Source organism: Thunnus albacares, chromosome 13 (genome assembly GCF_914725855.1).
Source record: "Thunnus albacares chromosome 13, fThuAlb1.1, whole genome shotgun sequence".
Taxonomy (NCBI): domain Eukaryota; kingdom Metazoa; phylum Chordata; class Actinopteri; order Scombriformes; family Scombridae; genus Thunnus; species Thunnus albacares.
In genome coordinates this window covers 8,370,013-8,391,885 of record NC_058118.1, presented here as the reverse complement: position 1 = coordinate 8,391,885, position 21,873 = coordinate 8,370,013, and the positions used below count along the sequence as shown (strand labels likewise).

At 41.6% G+C, this 21,873-nt stretch overlaps 2 protein-coding genes across 2 annotated transcripts in view; one reads left to right on the top strand and one right to left on the bottom strand.

Moving 5' to 3' along the window:
* Nucleotides 1-21,873, top strand: part of nlgn2b (neuroligin 2b) — a 125,054-nt gene that overhangs the window by 10,475 nt on the left and 92,706 nt on the right. The window contains exons 2-3 of the mRNA XM_044371049.1: nucleotides 12,425-12,565; nucleotides 13,204-13,303. The gene's annotated coding sequence lies outside the window, so the exon portion shown is untranslated. The remainder of the gene's footprint in view (nucleotides 1-12,424; nucleotides 12,566-13,203; nucleotides 13,304-21,873) is intronic.
* The window catches only part of fgf11b (fibroblast growth factor 11b), a 36,940-nt gene that overhangs the window by 9,864 nt on the left and 5,203 nt on the right, over nucleotides 1-21,873 (bottom strand). The window contains exons 2-3 of the mRNA XM_044371051.1: nucleotides 8,397-8,507; nucleotides 7,053-7,156 (exon numbers count right to left, since the gene is read on the bottom strand). Coding sequence (XP_044226986.1) covers nucleotides 7,053-7,156; nucleotides 8,397-8,507 — 215 coding nt within the window. The remainder of the gene's footprint in view (nucleotides 1-7,052; nucleotides 7,157-8,396; nucleotides 8,508-21,873) is intronic.

Sequence of the window (21,873 nt, the reverse complement as noted above, 5' to 3'; positions counted from 1 at the left end):
TTAAGTGAGAGCAGCAGGGCAGAAATGGCTGAGTGGAGAATTTCTCAGAGACTCCGGGAGACAGAAGAGGGCCAAAGGATCACCGCTTGGCATCGACGGGCTCGAAGAAAGAGCCAAAAGTAGATAGAGAAGGTATAAGAGACCTTCAGTTTCACACTTATCACAGATCATCACCTTTCTCCTTCAGAGGCAGGGATCACCCTTTAGCTGAGATGGCAGTTCAGGACTTTGTGCCCTTTCTCCATCCCCTCCTTTCCCGCTGCTCCTTCACCAGTTTATGCCCATTTAACGGCCATTAAAAAAAGAAAAAAGCCCTTACCCTTAACTCAACAAACTCTCCCACTACTATGACCACCACATTGCAGGGCTATTTTAAGGTCCTCTGACAGGTTTGATATCTTCTGCTGTGCTAACACAAAGAGGATGGGATCGATAGATGATCCGCTTCATTCATTATTAATCAGGCCAGAGTGCAAGAGGGGTGGGAAGTGCTGGAGACAGAAGGGGAAAGGTAGGAGAGACAGGAAAGGGAGCAGAAGATCACTTAGAGAGGACAGAGGGGTTGCTGGGTAATAAAGGAGATTAAGAAGAGAGGGAAAGGGAGAGACCTGCTCCTGTGCGACTCCCCAAGGAACGAAGCAGGAACGCTGGGCTGACAAGGGCTTGAGTCACCAGCACCCCACGATCTGACACTTGTGTGCCTCTGGAAAGAGAACCCATCACTCCAGCAAAATACCCTTCAGCTCAACCTCTGAAATGACACCAGTGATGACCCCTCTCCCAAGTCATCCTATAATTACCCTTCATAATCAGTCCCCTGAAACTAGCCTAATGATAGAAGCCACATCTTCTGTTTTTCATTCATGTAATCTCCAAAGGTTTGGATGTCTTCATAAGAGAAAAAATACACTTAAGAGAGCAGACAAGACAATGAAATTAATGTCCTTCAAGTCCCACCACAGTTTCCAATGTGCCTGTCCACTGTATACTGATACAAATATGTCGCTGTAATTATCCCCATCTCTGAAACTCACCTTGAGCTAACCTCCAGACCTCAGCAGAGCTACAGAGACCACCCGGGGTGTACTCACTGAAGACATTGCTCAAACTAGCAGATTTACATGCGTAGATGAATAATTTCTGAAGATGTGTTGAATGTTGCAGTAAAAAGGTGCACATATTTTAGAGTGATGGGGGCAGAATATTTCCATCTAAATCGCGGGTGCCTGGACTGGAAATTAAATAAAAGTCTCTTTCCTCAACAGCGACTTATCAAGAGACTGGGGCAGCCTCCCTTCCACGTGTCTCAAGCCGAAATGAATTTAAATGAAAGCACATGAGAAAGGTAATATGTAGCATCCGTGCTGAGAATCCCCAAGATGGGAAGAACCTTTTTATGATGCAGAGCAGCATCCCGACCTCCCCCCACACCACCCCCACCCTGCCCACACACACCACCTCCTTCTATATCCCTTATGTCTGATTACATCTATTCTACCTGCTTCAGGAAGCTTAACTCTACACGCTACCATACACTGGGATTGCACTAAGCATCAAATAAGGACAGTGAAGTACTAATAATACACACTCCAGCACTCACAGGGCAGAGTTCCCTAAATCTGACTTCTTTCCCTGAATATAATTAGCATATAAGGAGCAGGGAACAAAAGTTGTGACTAAAAAGATAGTGAACCTATGAATAATATTTAATATCTTGTTTACTCTCAATTCATCATGCATGCACAAGCATGAAATCACAACTAATGCCCCTGAAAATGTAGCTCTACTTCTGGAATTCAAAACATGTTTTAGCATTTCTGACGTGCAGTTATTTGCAGTCCCCTATTTAAACAGCAGGGGTCACAGTGTCATACAGGCTCCCTGCATCTATTGACTGTCCCATCAGCTCCCAGGGTAATCTATGGGAAGCTGTGAAATCTGCCCAGCTGCAGTAATCTCACCATATTTCCACAGCACTGCAATACTGCTGCAGCGACCCGCTCACATGACGACAATATGAAATGTAAAGCTCATGCACAGCAGCCCTCTGTTACATAGATACACGGACATGTGCGGTGTCATCTGCGTGCCGAGAGCCGCCAGCAGGGCATGTTGCTGATGTTGTTGTCAAGCCAGATGTAGATGCCCTATGACACACCACGTTACGTAAGTCAATAGGGCATGGACGTGCTTATTAACAGGGGTTTACGGCAGTTAAGACTGTCTAGCACCACACGTGTATGTGCCCCTAATGCTTTATGATAGCCCAGGGAGGCATGATGCTCGCATGACAAGAGCAGAGTGGATGATAATGTGCAGGGACTCATGCCTCCGCGGTGCTGATTGACAGCTGGAAGGCCCCTGTCAATATGATGCAGCTGAGAGGGGGAGTGCTAGCTGACATTCCCTCTCCGACCCTCAGTGACAGAGGTGACCGGCTCCACACTGCCTGCTGCCTTTACTTTTAATTTTCTGGGTGACACAGGAAACAAGTAGCGGCTGATTGTGTTTCATCATCACCGTAGGCATTTCATATCTTGGCAAATCACAAGGACCACATTAAGATTTTACTCGCATTCTAATATAGAAAGACAATTTTGGAAGGAGAGCGCTGGTACAATATACCTTCCCTAAGTGCCCTTAATTGGCTGCCTGGCAAAATGTCTCTCTTTATCATTGCATTTCTGCACTTCATCTCCTTTCTCTTGCCCTAGCCAATTACTCTCTCTGCTACTTTTTCTAATGTCCACATTTTCCCCCCTTGTCCTGTGATAAAAGCGATGCTATCTGGCTGCTGGTGTTGTCCTGCATCTCAATGCAATCCTCCCATGAAAAGAATAGAAAGGACATAGCTTTTCATCAATAGGTCTCACTCTCTTTCTCTCTCTCTCTCTCACTCTTTTGTGTCTCTCACAGGCTTACACAGTCATCACAAAAATACTGCCACAATAGTGTTCTTTTTTCTGTTGTTGTCCTTTAAGTAATCACAAGCACATATATAAACTATGTTCATTAAAGGCTCCTATACATTGTGTTACTTTGTGCCTGTCCAAGATGAAAGTTGATATTCGATAGAGAAAGGTGTGGTCCTAGATCTCACTGTGAGACACATCTACCAACATTCATTTAGAGCTTTGATGACCAAAGACACACAGTGTCAGAAATCTAATACCAAATTCTCACAATGTGTCTGCTGCTTAAACTCGTCTAAAAAGTCCAAAAAACCATCCAATCAGAATAAGGCATGACAGCGTTATGGCCAAAGCAAGATTTTGTTTAATGAATTAGAGCAGAGCAGATGAATGACTGCTTGCATATATTTTTTGCTTTTTACATTATTCTTTACATTATATACGATTTGTCGATTAATTGACTAGTTGATCGACAGAAAATTAATCAGCACTTATTTTGATAAACTATTTATTGTTTAGGTAATTTTTGCAGCGAAAATGCTACATTTTGAGGGTTTCAGGTTCTCAAATGTCAATCATCAATCATTTAAAGTAAAATGCGTTTAAGTGCACCATACATCAGATCTGTGTGGAGTGATGGAGACTGTAATGTTCAAATTTCATATTTCCATCATTTTTTCTACATTGTTTGAATTGCATATTGTTGCACCCTCTTCTTGAGCAATAGTTTCATGGCCCCTGGTTGGAGCACCACCAGCTGTTTATGTAGTTGACCTAGCTCCTAATACTGTACTCACATAACAGCAGTGGGTGGAATCGAATTTTCTTTTGGCGATTTTCTAGAAATTCGTTTAAAATTTGTGCTACACTTGGATGGAAACCTAGCTGTTTTCCAACCAGACACTCAAAAAATCTGTATAAACACCTGCATGAAGGCACCAAATATTTACAATAACAGGCATTGGCCATGTCTAAATCTTGATTGGCACAAAAAGAGCTTCTCAAAAAACGTGTCTGTCAAGAGTAATGTCAGTCTCCTCCAACACAAGCCATTCTCTCTCTCTCTCTCTCTCTCTCTCTCTCTCTCTCTCTCTCTCTCTCTCTCTCTCTCTCTCTCTCTCTCTCTCTCTCTCTCTCTCTCTTTTTCTCTCTTTCCCTCTCTCTCTCCGCGTGTCTATGAGTTTTCCAGAGCACATAGATTATAAAATGGGGCAGGAATGAGCCAAGTTCTATTTTTGCATCAGGATAAGCCATTTCCTGTTGTCACGTACAGGTATAGAGGCTAAGATTTATGTCTGAGACAAGGCAGCATTGGACTTCTTCTGCTTGTTAGAGCCTGGCCAACAACCTGACCACTATGTGTGCACACGCGATTCAGGGGAAAACTGAGTTATTCAAGAGAATAATAACCATCAGTAAGCAGCAGACGAGGCAGTATATATAAGAAGATGAGAAAATAGCTGTAAGGAAGCGACTAGTCACTCTGTCAGTCGTTTCGGCTTCTCCAAGAGTGACAGTGATGAGCTTATTTATCATAAATGAAAACATTCCTTGTCTGTGTCACACTTGTTCTTGGTATGCTTTAAAATGTGAAAGCAAACATGAGCATGCTCTTAGAGCACAAAGCTATGTATAAAGGGCCATGCATGCCACCTGCACTCCCTCCTACAAAGGCAAATGAGTATGTTAGACATACTATAGAGAATAATATGGGGTCATAAAATCAAACATGCATGATATAATACAAGAAGACAGCTGTTTTGTTGTACAACACCTATATCATCTCATTCCTGTAACCTTGTGTGTGTGTGTGTGTGTGTGTGTGTGTGTGTGTGTGTGTGTGTGTGTGTGTGTGTGTGTGTGTGTGTGTGTGTGTGTGTGAGACACAGAGAGGAAATTCTCTGAAAGAGGTCAGTGTGGGCTGCAGTGCAGCTATTGACTGGTGCTGAGGAAATCCCTTCTTCTCTCTGTTCATAGAGGCGAAGCACCAAAGTCTAATGCATGCTAATCAGGGGCTCAGAAGATAATAGGAGATGGCGTATTTGCCATAATTGAAGATTTAACTCTCAGATGTACAGATGATGCTCTCCCCTTTACATCTCATGTGCATAAAACCACTCTTGCATTCACTGCTTTTGCACGTAATATTTCTCACATTCACCACTGAAACCAACACATGTATTACCACTAAAAATAAATATTTATAACACATTTATAGGCGGCTCTCACATCAGTGACATTTATTTTTATTTCCAGTAAACTTTGCAATAACGTCCTCTTTGATATTTTATTTATGTCCTACAAATGTGTTTGAGTGATCCCATATATAATGTATAATATATATCCAGCTTATAGGTATTCTGGCCCTAAAGACTGTCAAGTCAGTGGTGACATGGGCTCTTTTGAGAAGTAAAGACACACAATTAACTTTATTACTATTGTACTATTATTTTATACAGAGCTGGATAGATAACAACAAAAGCCACAGAAAGGTATAAATAGTCAGAAATAATTTCCCTTTAATAGCAATGTACAGTATTTACATGGTTTAGTGATTTGACACGGATCATGTGAAAGCAGTGTTATAAACACTGTGCAGGGTGCTAATCAAATTTCCCACCCTGAAAGATTCACTAGCTGCTTTAAGATGGGCTTCAATGCCTCCTTGATAAAAAGAAAAAAATTAATGGTTTACATGTCAGGTTATTTTTTGTCAATTTTCATGCTAAAGAAATGTTACAAGCATGCTAAACAGACTGTGCACCCTTGAATCTGTCCCTAGCGCTGTCCAAGGTGCTGATACTCAGGAACTACCCCTGTCTAGGCAGTGCCAGATCACAGCCTCTCTCTCAGTTTTAAATTGTAGATTTTCTGTAGTAGTAAGTTTTAAATCCAATGTACAACTTATAATGAATGAATCCCTCACAGCTAATTGGTTGTTCTTTTACAACAACTGATATTGTAGAGTTTACTGTATGAACGGCTTTGCAGCATTGACTAGAGTTCCCCATCTCTGTTTTCACCCTCCTGCCACTGCTTCACATATTTCTGTTCCCTACCTTTGTAATATGATCTCCTAGATTGGAAAGTCACCTGGAACTTCTTACATGCATGTGAAAATAAATCGAATCTCATGCATTTCATCCATTTCAGTTAATTACTAACTGCAGTAACTGTCAGTATGACAACATGCTTGCAAGCATGCAGTCTTGATTGGTCTAAAAGAACATGGCACCACCTTGGTGACAGCATTTGAAATATGCATAAAAAGTGAACTATGAAAAGCTGGGGCTGTAAACTGTGCAAAAGTACAAATGTAAAAAACAAAAAACACACACAAAAAACATCATAATTAAGCCATAATTAAGCCTCATACCTCTGTGGGACCTCTCACTCCCACCTGCCCTTAAGCCAAAATCTGTCTATAGTCCCTGCACTCAAGAGACCTCAGATTCTCCAACAGTCCCCGACATCTTAAAGTTTTACTCCCACTCAATCTCCATTCCTCACTCCCTGTTTTTTCAATTCAAAGAATCATGCAGGGAGTAACAGGTTGTCACCATATCTTTAACTCCCCACCTCTGTGTGTCTCACCTAACACTCTCAAACACTTGTACACACACACACACACACACACACACACAATACTATTAACTATCCTTACTGTCCCTACTATCTATAATTAACTATGGCACTGCCAATGCTCCAGCAACTACTTTCTTGTTTTCTGCTTTCCTTTATAGGTTTGATAATGTGGAAAAATTTACTTTATCATGCTTACACAGGTGCACATACATAATTTGTGATGTTTGTGAAGTCTTTACACTGTAGTCAGATCCATATTATCCATATTATCCCAAAAGAATGACACTACACTTAAGTCCAACCAACAGACAGCTGAACCTCTAAATCCAAAATGACAGTAGCTGGTAAAGCCCCCCCTTGATGTTTACTTAGTGAATTCCATATCAGTGACATGGACAGCTAACAGCTTCTCTACAGCACTCTATACTGTAGATGTCAGGACCATACACAGCAAGAAGATGTAGCTTATATCTCAAACTGATCACTTACATTACAAGCCAAAACCAGAGCAATAATATTTGGGTTTTCACTGACGGATGTATAGAGCATACTTACAGAGGTATAGAGGTATCCATCACTATTCATGGCAAGGTACAACCCTGTCTTTGCCCCCTGGATCGCCACAATTCGCAGTCCCACAGGAATTAAGTTGAACTGTGCTAAATTGGGGAATAAAGAGTGAAAGTACAACAGAGAGAGAGAGAGAATTAGAGAAGATTTTGAATTCAAACCATATAGTACATATAGTATAGTATATAGTTTTCCTCTATCTTGATTGTAGCAGGCTGAATGGCTGCAGTGTTACTGCCGCATGCTACATCTCTCTTAAGCCCAAATGCTGTGACCTCTCAGTGTTTATGTTGCGGTAAACACAACACCATGTCACCTTCACTATGCTTTACACTGCCTCTAAACCTGGATAATAATGGAGATGCTTTGCTGTACCAAATGGAACTTGGAGCAAACACAGTTAAAAAAGACAGTGAAATTGGTAGATGCAGTATCTAGGCTGGTCTCTGAACCTGTTTACAATAAAAGACTCAGCTCATCAATAAATTATTTAGGTGGCTGAACAAATAAAGATTTTGAAAAAATATGCTGCATTCAAACTACAATGAGAAAAAATGGCCTGTGTCTGAGTCTGGAAGGTCAAATAGGCAAATACAAAGAAATAATACTAGGAAGAGAACACTGCACACTTTCTGGTCTAAAAACCAAATTTAATTTGCTAAAGGTCAGGATGAATATTCACATCATCTCAACAGTGGCAATGTGTCACTTGGAGGCACATTAAACTCAGGCAGCAGCCTTGCTTTTAGAGGTTTATATTATTCTCATGCTCGTCTGGAGAAACATGCAAAGACTTTATGCTATAGGGTAGTATGCACAGACATCATGTTGTATTGGCACTGGAATTAGATGTTAAAAATTCAAGCTGCAAACACTGAGTTGCAGCTCCAATCAGTATCTGGGATTCTTAATAGCATTTCTGCATATGAGCAAGGACAAATTAAATTGCCAAAGTTTGACAGGCAGTCTGACACGATGTTCCTTCCTGTTGAAAGACAAAAATAACAGCTCAAACTGGAACAAATTTGCTGGCAAAATCCTAACTTTTGGCTTGACCCTTCAGCCACAGGCACAGTGTGACACATATTGTGGTTCTGTTAAGCTCAGTGTGTGCAGTGCAGCATTAACATAGTTAAAGGTGGAAATGTGACTTCCAGTGAGGGTGATGTGTGGTATAAGCTGTTCCTTACTTTTGTTACATGATGGAGAAAACTGCACTGTGTTACAGTGTACATGGATTTAGTACAGCCTGGCTTATACCAATTTCCTGTAACGGGTGTTTGAGACTAGGCTGTGAAAAATATGATTAAAATTACACAACACACTCACAAAAGGAGCTGCTTTCATCCCTTGTGCTGTCCATGGTGCCGTCAGGCTGCATCTGCAGGTAATAACCATGTTGGCTGTACAGCCGGGTAACAATGCCTTTCAGCTGTGGCTCTGCAAAGGAACACAGGAAAACAACATCATATTGGACAGGTGCCTTTCTAATTAAATATACAGGAGTTTAAAGACACTAACCACATATGAGTTTTACTGTGTTGCAATATTTAAAGTTTGAACGGTTTCAATTATTTAAGTGGAATTATTTGTGTTTGTGTTTGTCTTTTTAGTCACGCTAGCAGCAATCTGTTGTTGGTTGGTTGGTTGGTTGATCCAGCATTTTGGTCCAGACCGAAATATCTCAGTAACTGTTGGATGGATTGCCTTGAAATATTATATAGTCATTCATGGTCTCCAGAGTATGAAAACTTCAGGCTTTGGTGATCCCCTTTGGTCAAAGTTTTCACTTATCCAGTGAAATATCTAGTGAAACATCTACTTGATAGATTGGCATGACGTTTTGTACAGACATTCATGGTTCCCAGAGTTACCGTAATGACACTGATGATCTGCTGATTTTCTAGGCCCATTATCAGGTCAGAATTGTACATTTTTCAATACTTTAGTTTATGACCAAATACCTGCAAAACTATTGAGATTACCATCATTCCCTACTGTACTTTTTACTGTTAATTACCAAATTTGAACACGTTAAACTAAGATGGCGACAGTGGTAAACATTATAGCGTCCAGAAACATCAACATATTAGCTTTGTCATTGTGAGCATGTTAGCATGTAGACATTAGTATTTAGCTCAAAGCAACGCTGTGTGTACATACACCCTCAAAGAGCTGTTAGCATGGCTGTACTCCATCATACCATTACGCAGCATCAAACTGATCGAGAAACATTACATATAAAACGTGAAGTCATACAGTGTCAGTGTAAGGTATGGTTATATGTAATACGTAGGTTCTCCTCCTTCATTTCCAGTATACAATGGATAAAATAACAGAGGACAAACTGCCTCAAAAATGATTTTCTCCTATTTCTCTTATAAAAAATCTAAGTCATGTGAAAAGCTTATAGGGCATCAGTGAAATGCTGAAGGGATTGTCACCAGGAGGGAATATGCAAGAACAAATGATGATTGAACTCTTTAAAGTGTCCTGACATCATTACCATCATAGAGCAACATGTATTCAGCCTTAAAACACTTAATATTACCAGAAAAGAAAATAATACAGCTATTTAAGTGGTATATTTCTTGTTATAGAGGAGTAATTAACAATTTCTTCATCAATTAATGAATTGCCCAAGGTACAGTTTTGGACTAATTCACCTAACACTGGGAATATATAACACATCCGAATCTGAAATTCTGTAGCAGCTAATAATTCAACTAAGTAATGAATAAAATGCACATATGACACATCAGTCCTCTGACTTGCCACCACCGGTATTTTTAGCAAGAGCTGGGGTCATCGGTGGATGAAGTCAAGTGAGTGAGTTAGCCTTTCTCCCGCTAAATAAAAGATATATAATCAGGAGGCTTGGTGGTGGAGGAGAGGAAGGAGTGCGAATAGAGTGGTTGAATGTTTAATGAGCGGAGTCCCTGCAGCCTACTTTGCGTTCATTTAAGAAACAGACAGAATCTTTGCAGCAGTTCTCAGACATCACCAGTGCCCCCTTCAAGTACACGAAGCACTCTCTGTGTTGTGCAAGTCTAAGTCGTCTCCTGAGCTCAGCACCTCGCCCACCTCAACCCGGCTACCTCAACAGCAAGGAGAACCCTGACTCCTGTCTGGTCAGGCCCAGCCAACTGACCAGTCTCCTCCAATGCAGCTTTAATGAGGGAAATAAAACATGGATGAAGGAGCAGTTTATGACAGAGCCTCTGGAGGACTGCGGGCCATCTGGGAGTTCCCCCCTCCGCTAAACTCCGCCCATGCCCTCTCACACACTCCCCAGGGAGGAACCTAGGGCACTGCGCAATCTGCCTGTCTTCTTCGGACTAGCGCAAGGAACGAAGAGAATGGCAGAGGAAGCAGGGATGAGATCTGTGGGACTATTTCCCAAAGGAAGTGTGCCAGGGTTGAGGCATGAGTGAAATCATGACCTACTCCCATTGTTACATGCATGCATCTGCAGCACTCCCCATCCTCTCTCTTTCAAAGCTACTTGTCAAAACATTTCAGCGTCTCTGCTCCCTCACTTTCTTTCTCCCCTTTTCCATTTCATATCCTTTGAGTTATGTACCGCTTTCATCCCACCTAATAACATCATACATCACCCAATCAGAGCAGAGGAGCCGTTCATTACTTGTCCCCACAGATGCAATGAGAGAGAGAAAGAGAGAAAGAAAGAGAGAGAAGTGAGCAGAGGGACAGCCGTGGAACAGAGTGAATGAGATGACACTGTCATTTCATTAAGAGTGACGGCTGTATGCGCTCCAGAAAAAGCACATTTAGGCAGAAATTCAATAGACAGCTCATGCAATATGGCTGCAATCAAAACTCCCATGCTAGGTGTCAGGGGCACTAAAACTAATGTTTTACTTACTAGCAAAGCTGACTCTAACTTCAACATCCTCATCCCAACACCAACACACAATAAATTCTGATCCACTATATGAAAAGTATGCTCCCAGCTAGAACATTATGGTTGTGTTTTACTGCAGCTGTATTAGAGATGACATAAATGATAAAGCAAAAAAAGAGCTCCTGTGGATTCTTGCCATCCTATTACCGTGCAAATATTACAACTTTAAACTATTCACGCCTAAAGTCATATTTTTTGAACTGCTGTGTTCTAGATGTTAGTGTGCCTTCACTATATTATTCTGGACATATAGGAAGTGCATGCAGTCATGTTTTGTTACTGAGACTTTAGTGAGAAAACAGAGGTTGTGTGTCAGTAAGTGTTAGCCTATAAATTACTGCAAACTCATCTCAAAGCCTCTGCTGTGTGGTTGGTTTAATTAGAACAAGTCAAGTCTTAATTTTGGTTTAGGGAGTCGGGTCCATTGGATCTTGATTGTATCTGAAAAACTGAAATATTTCAATTTCTAAAGCTCTTTTTTGGCTGTAATAGTTCTGTGCAGCAACAAGGCTTTTAACAACATGTAAATTAACAAAACTGTGCATAATAACAACACCGACTCGACTCAGTGTCATCAAATAGCAGAGATGCACTATATCCTCATGCGTATTCTGCCAACTGCTCCCCTCTCACTGTCTTGACAGCATCTGTGTCTGCATAATGGGCACACACACACACACACACGCATACACGCACGCACACACACACACACACACACACACACACACACACACACACACACACACAGGCACACACTTTGTTTTCTGCCATTGTTGTTAATGTTGCAGTATATTGGCATTAGGAGGGAATACATCAAGGCTCCAACAAACATGTCACATTGTCGCCTGAGTATAGCACGCCCCTTTCATCAAAATAGAAAGTAAAATGGAGTACATCACACAGAACACAAACACACATCCACCAAGGTCGGATTTGACTCTTGATGGAGGTAAAGGTAGAAAAAAACATCTGTTCAATAAGACCCAGTATTGAAGATCTAGGCCTATGTGTACTGGTATATTCTTTCTACTTTCAGGCTAAATTTTTTGTTGGATAAATGTAAAATCATTAACAATGTTTTTCACTTACATGCAATATGTTTTATATGGATTCTTCGGTAGTGAGGGTCTTTAGATGTCGTTTGACTTGGAACATAGCTTTTTCTTACCTTTCGATCTGTGGTAGGCAATAAATAAAAGGGGCACTCGAACAGTTAAGTATGACACCCGCCTAAAGTTGGGGGACCTGGATGACAAATTCTGAAAAAAAAAAAAAAAGCTTAATATCGAAACTCGAAAGCACCTTTCATTAGACCTCCCTTGCCTCCTAAATGCCCACTTCTTTCAAACCCCAAACTTTGAGGTTGTAACGCACACTTTCAGGATCAAAGTGATCTCACTGACTTTGTCCTATTATTTCAAAACATTGGCAGGTTGGATCACGGTGATCCTGATATGACCAGATAGGGATTTCCAAATCTTGAGTCCCAGCCCCTGGATCAGAACAGAAAAAGAAAACATGACGGAGCACTTCACGAAAGGAGCAAGTGGTAGCACAGCTTTTGCGTTCAAATGTAAGTATATTTTTGTCTAGTATTTAGCATTTGTAAGACTCTACGAATGGCAACCAACATATCATGCTAGCCAGCTACTTAAATTGTCACCTACTTAACATTAGGGCGTAACGATCACTAATTAAGCTTAGGTCATGCTAACAGGAGCTAACTTGGCTCCGTTGACTTCTGTGTTAAGAAGCTGGCGGGCTAGCGAGCTAGCTGGCTTTGTTGACATACGTGGCGGTCTATGGTTCAATTTTTGAAAGGAAATTAATTGGACTTACATCATACATTGACTCTTGAAACAAAGACCAACCTGTCACAGTGTTCGAATCTGCGATTTAGCTGCATTGAAGCTAGCGTTAACTAGTTAGCTAACATTATTATGTGCCTGCTGACACAGCAGACTTTCTTTAAGTAGGCTACATGGGTACAGACTGCTACAATACTTTGGAAACATGACGCTACATAGTGCAAATTATGCAGTTCATTCAGAAGTGCACTAGTTTGGCGGTTTAGTTTCGGTAGGCTACAGTGTTGTCATTGATGATATTATGCTTTTGCATATATAAAATTCTATTTCAGTGGCTACTGTGGTTTACTGACAATGTAATGAAGACAACCTAACCTCATACCCTCTCACCTTCTACTGCCAGGGAACATTCACTCCCATGGTCCCCACTCAGCAATGCCACTGCTAATAAGGACAACCAGAGAACACAAACCATCACTGGTAAAACGGAGCCCTACAGCAAGGTAACTTATGGAATGCACACCCTTACTTGCAATCAATTGCAGAAAATGGTCAAGCTGTTACTTTCCCCCTTCCTCATGTTCATGTACATGTACAACGTATGATGTAACACTGCAAAAATGCAAGTGCACACATCTCATAGTTTATCCATTTAATTGGAAAAATAAAGATTTACCATGGCATTTCACACTGTTCCATCAGGCAGTGGTGGTAGTGACAGGTCAGGGCCTTCTGCTTGGGGAGGAGGTCAATGTGGTCTTCATGCAACGGCACTCTCCTTGTTTGTGCAATGTTGCGTAGCACAATACAAGCACAGATTACGTAGCATGCTTGCATGCTCCACACGGAGATAGTTCAAGCAGGCAAATCTACGCTTGAGTACACCATCGAAGCACTCGATTGACCTCTTGTTGTACCATGGACATTGTTGTAGCCCTGCCGTGAGTCACAAGTTATGGTAGCAAAAAGGGTCATCAGCCAGGGTAGAAGGGGGTAACTGCTGCTGCAGAGGAGGATGCCATCTGGAGCAGTCTGCTGGAAATTGTGGTACAGATTCTTTTCCTTCAAAATACAGGCATTATGTACACACCCAGGCCATCGCACAACATAGTTGGTGATTATAAGGTCAGCATTTCCTACAAGCTGTACATTTATACTGTGGCAGCCCATTCTATTCACAAACTCTCATTCTCTTTCATGAGGTGACTGTATATGCATATGTGCAATCAGTCACGCCAGTGGTGTTGAGTGATGAGAAAAATGTCCTCTTTGCCTGGGTTATTTCGTGATCTACTTCCTCTATGTCTTCGTCTTCTACTCCTTTAACACTCTCTCCTGAGTTTTGCTCAGTGCATCCAACCCCCGTTCAGAACATGGTGGTTTATTTTGTGCTGGTTTATAGTTTTAACCATGAGTGAGGTGGCTGTTTGGCTGTGTTTTTGAGTTCCTGTCCCCTGTGTTGCATGTCAGTAAAGGGTTGACATTGCTGAGAGCTGCTTCCTGTCTCTCATTCTTCGCTGCTCGCCACAGTATATTCGCTTGTGGTAGTCATCATGGCAGTTCCTATCAACGAACCACATGTAACGTAATGATGTCATCAACTTGCATTATGAGCCCACAATGTGATGTGAAAGACAGAAGCCTTAGCTTTTAGTTTCAAAATGAATGAATGCTCTAGCTATTATGATATTTATTTTAGATCAATTTAAACAGGATTATGCAAACAACGACCTCCCGCAGCCAGTTTGAGGCTGCCTGCGGGAGGTCCATTTTCATATAGTCAAACAATAAAAAGCACAATTAAAGCCTTGTTTGGACCCCACATTCCTGTTGTCTCTGCTAGCCTACTTTGTGACCACAAACAAAAACATATGTTGGATGTTTTGGTACAAATAAGTTAGTTGTCTGTATTTGTTACACTTGTATTTACAGCAGTTTTCCAGGTGTTTTCAGGAAGAAGTGTGGCCCAACCATATTTTGCAATTCTTTTCATTTCCTCAGTTACTTGGTTTTATTAAAACTAAAACACTTTCACATTTGAAGGGCATATTCAATTTAGAGTTTAAATGTAATGAACATCTTGGGTAACAATATCTGTTAGAAGTGAAGCCTAGGCTGTTTGTCAATCTACGTCAAATTCCACCTTAGAGGTGGAATCCAAATGATCCTGAATTTTAACATCAAGTTGATCAAGATCTCTGCCTTAAATTTTTAAATACTCAAATGCAGCAGTTTGTCCGGATTAAAGGTAGGATTGGATTACCAAATCTGATTCCAAATCTTCAGGATCAGAAATCTTTGGATCTGCTTTGTAATACCCAATTTCCAGATCAGATCAGAATTTAATCCAATCCAACCAATATAATCCTGTGAGATCATTTTGAAATACCGGCCCCAGGGGATTTATTTTTCAAACTTTGGAACGCTTCCATTAGAGCCACAGAAGACCGAACACAACTGTTTTCACAGGATGGGTGGTACTGCTTGTGACAAGACAACTGAACTTCTGGTGTAAAATCAGTGGAGTGCCCCTTTAACTTAAAGGAATAGTTTGACATTTTGGGATATAGTCATATTCACTTTCTGACAGAGAGTTGGAAGAGAAGCTTGATAACACTCTCATATCTGTCCATTAAATATAAGGCTACAGCCAGCAGCTGGTGAGGTTAGCCAGAAACAGAGGGGAAACAGACATTTTTTATTTTTATAGCTCGGATTTTGTACAGAAAAAACAAATGAGAGATAATATGTTAATTAATCAGCTTTGTATGTGCTGATGGGCAGATTTTGTTACCATTGGACAGCTGTTTCCAGTCTTTATGCTAAGCTAGGATAACCAGCTGCTCATGGTTGCTTCATATTTACCGTACAGACATTAGAGAGTTAAATGTACTTCCCAAAATGTCGAACTACTCCTTTAATGCTTTGTGTCCAAGCCACGGTTGAGTGAGCACATGTTACTGGGCAAGCAAACTTATTTTTTTTTACCCATATAAGCCCTGGAGAAGTACACTGATAGACAGTGACACACTGTGACAGCAGTCTACCTCTGGTTGGATTAGCAAAACACACAGAGTTGTTTACATGTGCAAAAAGCCTGTGTTTGTGTCATGAGGATGCGTAGCATGCACATGTAGCCTCTACTGCTCCACAGGGGTAAACAGAAAAGATGGTAACTCGGAAAGCTACTGACTCAAAGGTCGTGTTTAGTGATTTCGGGTATGTTGGGGCATGCTTGTACTCAAACAATGAGAGCTTATTTTATGTGGCACGGGGCCCAAAAGCAGCTATAGTTTTATCAGAGCATAACCCAAATAAATCTAGCAGTTGAAAGCAGTGTATGCCTTTTATATTACTGTAAATGCTTAACAATTTAGAAGAGCCCTGGTGATTTGCCATCAACATCTATGTGACACAACAATGTGACAATGGAGTCCCCCTGAGGGATTGAGTATGAAGCCGTGATCCAAGACGGCCTGTATAACAGATTCACAGTGAGAGTGACACCGTCCACATGAGATGCTTGAAGGCACAATACATATCATCATATTCATACCAGCGGTCCAATGCATTTCATTTGAATAAATGAGCATGCCCTCAAATGTTTTGGAATGAAAGTGAAAAGGGAGAAAAAGCATTCTCCGAGGATTCATGACCTAAAAAGGGAGCAGGTTGTCATTGAAATTAAACTTGCTGTTTTCCAGGTAGAGCGTGGGATGTTTAACTTTAACTCAGATGAACAGGCTCAGGTTCCACTGGGGGAAAAGTTTTATATTCTGCTCAGGTTTTTCATAATCAACCATGACCACGCAGTAAACGAATAAAAAAAAAATCTTCCCCTCTTGAACCAATAGAGACTACTCATAATTATGATTAATCCCACCATACGTGTCCTATCTAGTGTAAGTCAGTTGTGGAGATAATGGTGCATCCCTCTCTTGTATTTAAAAGACCAGCAGGGACCGCACATCTACATCTGCCTCACAGAGCTTTCGCTAAATACGCCAGAATCACAACATGCAGCCTCGACCGTCCCGGGTATTTCCCATGGAGAGGAGGTGTGCGACTACATTCATCACTCCTGGGACACGTGTGGGCTTGAGTGACAGAAAACATTTGCTGATCCAGGTCAGTGGAGTGTGGGTCAAAGAGAGCTCCCTTGTCTGTTTATGTACATCAGCGGCGCAGGTGTTGTCAGTGCACCCGACATGTCGACTCATCAGCAGGCCCATTTCCAAGTGACCTCTCCACACATGAGCAGAAATATGACTTGCAGTGGATAAGTGGGAAAGAAAGTGTGTAGGGTGGGCGCCTGAAGGGAGGAAGTCAAAATTTATTTTATCTGCCAATGAAAATTGGCAAAAAAAAAAAAAGTGTAGTAGCATGAGAGGCTATATCCATGAGAGCATTTTCTTTATTAAATTGGGTTTACCTCTAATCCTAGCAGTAACCGCTGTATGGTCTACACAAGGATGCCCCTTATCAATTTACATTCAGCACTGATAATCATTTTGAAAACCACCTGGGGGGGGGGGGGGGGAAGAAGAGGAGCCTAGTCCTAACAGCACAACCATTCACACAGCAATTATGTGTGTGTCTGTATAAATGAGTTCAATGCACATAAGAACCCAAGGTAATCACTTCATGCATCACCACTGCCATCAAGGACACTTATAGCCTTCGCTGCAGTGTAATTGCTCTGAAAAATAAGCAGCGGTTGAGGTTTATCGCTAATCAGGGGTAGTGTATGGCTCAGTGTTGGTTATCATTACACTAATGTATTTATCTGGCTTGATTTGAGCTCAGTATGTTGCTGGCTGGTATCCCTCCAGCAGAGCTCCTCTTGATAAGGTTGGAGGTAATTACTGGGGGCCTGCATGAATGAGCAGCCAAGGGCATTTCTTCTTCTGCTCTGACCGAACCAAACAACAGGGGTTTTCCTCGGCTTATATTTTCAGGACTCCCTGACTCTCCCCTCCCTTCTCATCGTGCTTTCTTTCACTTCCAGCAGCTCTCTCTTACCTCTCCCCTCACACCCTCCGCATGCATACACGCGTGCGTTCGCATGCACACAGTATGCACATTTGTGCTGCGTATGTGCAAGAGAGAGCGAATCTCTCTCTCGCGTAGTGTTTGATTCTGCTTCTAATAAAAGGAGAACATGGTTTCTCCTTTTTTTTTTTTCCTCCCTTTTCTAAAGTGGGCCATGAGCTCTACAGCGCTGCTAGTAATTATCAACCTTGTGGGAAGATAGAGGGGGAGAGATGGAGAGGAGCAAGGGAAGAATAGAGTCATGAAAGCCAGTTAACAACATGGAGGCAAGACTGAAGAATGTTTGTCCAGAAATAAGAGGAGGAAGGGATAGCAAGAACACGGACACGAAGAAGAGAAAAGGGCAATGATGGAACGATAGAGAGACACAAAGATACAGAGTGTGACAAGCGTGAGAGGGAGGGAGAGGAGATAGGGGAAGACAGGTTAAAAAAAGGATGTTGTAGGGGGAGGAAAAAGAGGGATAGCAGGAAGAGGGCGAGGTTAAAGAAGGAATAGGAATGAATGAGGTGTATCACATCACCTGCAACTCCCAACAATGGCCTCTTCATTTAAATTCAAGGCTTCATAAATCATTTCGTGCGACAATGGCTGCAGTTAACGCGAGTGAGACAGAGTTATTGCCGCTTATTAATGGTGCTGACAAGAGCATGTCAAACACGAGCAGAAGCAAATAGGACTCACACTACTTCCCCTGACACACACATTCAATATTCACATGTGTGCTTCATTAGCGTTATGACGGGCACATATCAGTGACAGTTAACAACATGCTCAGCAACGGGGACTCGGACTGATGTGGTGCAGCACACAGCTTTATCAGTAACGTTATAGCTCCAAATTTTCTCCGTTCAGGTTAAAATCTACTTGACTATGCTTTCACATGGGCCGCATAGGGGAAAAAAAAAAACAAAAACCAAACCACAAGAGGAAGACCACTGAACCAAACAGCTACCAAACATATCTCACCTATCCTTTTTCCCTGTGGACCCTCCAGCAAGGACACAAATAGGCACTTTAATATATGCAGAACAAACAAACACAAATATTCCTCTGCACTCCCACATGGGTCCGGACCTCTGTCAGATCCTGTGATGATCACACGAGTAAACAAACAACTTAGCTGAACAGCACTCTGACGGACAACAAAGGATTCTGAATTTGAACTCCGATTGATTCGCCTTTCGAAACATTGAAGCACACACTTACACGGTGCTCTGTTCCCACAACGAATAAAAAAAAAAAAAAAAACTGTCAGTAGAGGCGCTTTAGAGCGGCTTGGCACGGGGGTGAGAGGAGGGAATCCATTGTAGATTTCAGCCAAACATCGTCTGAGATTAAGTGTAGCTGACACAGTTTCAATATGCACACAGCTTCATTTGAATAGCAGCGTACAGACACAGATATGCAAAGATTTATGCTTGAACAAATGTGAGCATGCATGCCAGTGAGGAAAGCACAAACCATTTCAACACTGTCATGAGTGTAATAATTAGATTTTCATAGTATCTTCTTAAATATACATGTGTATAGTGTCTGTACATGTGCACACACAGACTAATTCCTGTCACCCAAGCGCACACAATAGTCGTGTTGACGCAGTTTCTATCAGAGTCAGTTCTCTTGCAGGACATCTCCCATTCATGTCCCTCCTTCCTCTCACACTTTCCCTCTCCTTGTTTTCTCATCATTACCTCTATAGATGTCCTCCATCCTCACTGTCTTTCTCTTGTTAGAGGTAAATTCAATCTGTCCTTGTCAGGTTTAATCAAAGCACCCACAGATTCAATTTAGCAGGTATGTGTGGGAGGTTAAGGTGGCGCCTTCAGGACGATAGGAAACAAAAGGGTGTTCATTGTAAAACACATCGCTCAGCCGCCTCACTTTGAATAAGACTTAAGGCCATTGTCAACAGCCTCTCCACAGCTGAATATCTTCTCTCCTGTTCACAAGCCAACTCTAAATACTGACTGCAATAACACTCGCAGAAAAAGATCCTGATCCCTTCATGTCCATTGACTTTTTTTGCAACTCAGACACATAAAGTTAGATAAACCTTCAAAATGAAAATAAATACATAAATAAATCCCTTAATCTCTTTATATAAGAAACCCTTAAAGATTAGAGCCTGAAACATTGTTTCATTGTGGTTTAATCTGATGTGTGCGTCTTGGATAAAGTTTAAGGGATGAACCAGATCACCTACCCTTGCGCATGGACAGCTGCATCCCTGTCCTCATCATTTGACACCATTTGGTTCTAGACATTTTAGATCCCTCTGATGAAGCAAGGGTTGTCCAAAGCTGAAAATCCCCAGAAATTGGTGGAATGACCTCAAAAGCAGTCAACCACTAATCTTTTTTTGTCTTATCTAGGCAGGCAGAGAAACAGAAAGCTGCTGTTGTTTGGAAATCGCTCAAATTTATAGGGCTGGATAGCATTTGAAACCTTTCAATACTAATGCCGCTATGAAATGAATCAAATATATCCTTTTTTCAATACCTGTCTCTGAGAGGGGGGTTATGTTTAGGCACTCGAAACGCTAGTTGAAGATTATGGAAAGATTGTGATCTTGTTTATCGCCTTAAAGCACAAAACATGACATGTTTAATTCATTAACATTTAACCAAATCCTTGTTCTTTCCCTAACCTACAGCAAAGTGCTTTTGTTGCCTAAACACAACAACATATGGGAGTCAAGATGTGAACTCTGATCTCTGGTGTCCAAGTCCTTCACTTCCCCGACAACATCCCTACATACGGTACAAAAATGTAGCACTTCCTGCTCTCGACACAACATAGCCATTGAACATAATCCAGGCAGTAATTACGTTTCCTTCAATAAATACCTGGCAAATCTAATTAGCAGTACATAAACAGGAAACAGGTTGTTTATTCAAGCATCTGCAGTCACTGATGTGACCACCCTCAACTTTAACCAAATAAAACACCAGCAACATTCATTAGTTGAAATGCTCAGCTGTACATAAAAGACAACAAACCTTCTAGACAGACTATTAAACAAGAGGAGAACTTCATGTCTGAAGGAGGCTGTTTTGCAGTGACAGTTAATATCTAGCCCCATGGTTTCCCATCTCATCTTCTTCTCCACATGCTGCCTCTATGACAGGCTGATTCACAGCTCTTTGCAGTTCCGCCCACCTTCCCTTTAATCTCCACCACTATCTCTCCCCACTTCTCATCCTGTATGTTTGATTACCTCTTTATCTATGTCCACCCCCAACATTGCCATCCACCTCCACCTTTTGACACAGTTTTCTCTCACATCAGTCACATCTTCACTTTTCTCTTTTGGCTTCTGTTTACCTTCGCAGACGCGCCCTCCCTCCCTCTCTGTCTCTTTCTCTTTCCCTCTGTCTCTCTCTCTGACCCCTGTCACAGTCAGTAAAGTTCTGATGAGAAGCTACCTAACACTGCATTGTCTGATCAGGTGTTGTTGAGTAAGCGAGTTTGCAGGCCCTGATCTCTTGGGGTCAGCTTAATGCTATCCTCTGCTGGATCTCTCCTTGTAACCCGGTCTGCTGCTCGCCAGCCGGGGCCTACATTTGTGCTCCAACTGTCGACTGGCTTTCTCGGTTGCTTACTCCGACAACATACTACAGTGCACCTCCATGCCAAACAGCCCACTCAATGGTACAAGATGTCTAGGTCTGCACTATATTTGCATGCATTACTTTCTAACGACTCTGCTAATAGTGTTGCTATTTTTAACGCATATATTTGTACTTTTGTGGTATTACCATTGTAAAGTCTAGTGGCATTTCTCCTCTGCTTATGTGTACATAATTGTTAAAGTAATTCCTTCAGATTAGGCTGATATTAGATTTCTGCATTGTGGTTGTTTGTTTTTTTCAGTTCCTTTCACACTTATGTGTTGCGAAGATTATGTGCTCATTTGATCCAACGTAGAGAAAGGTACCAAAGGTGATACACAGGGGCAGGCAGTTCGATATCCCTCCCTTTTCAAGTCAGATTCCACCTTGAACAATCTAAAAGGGTG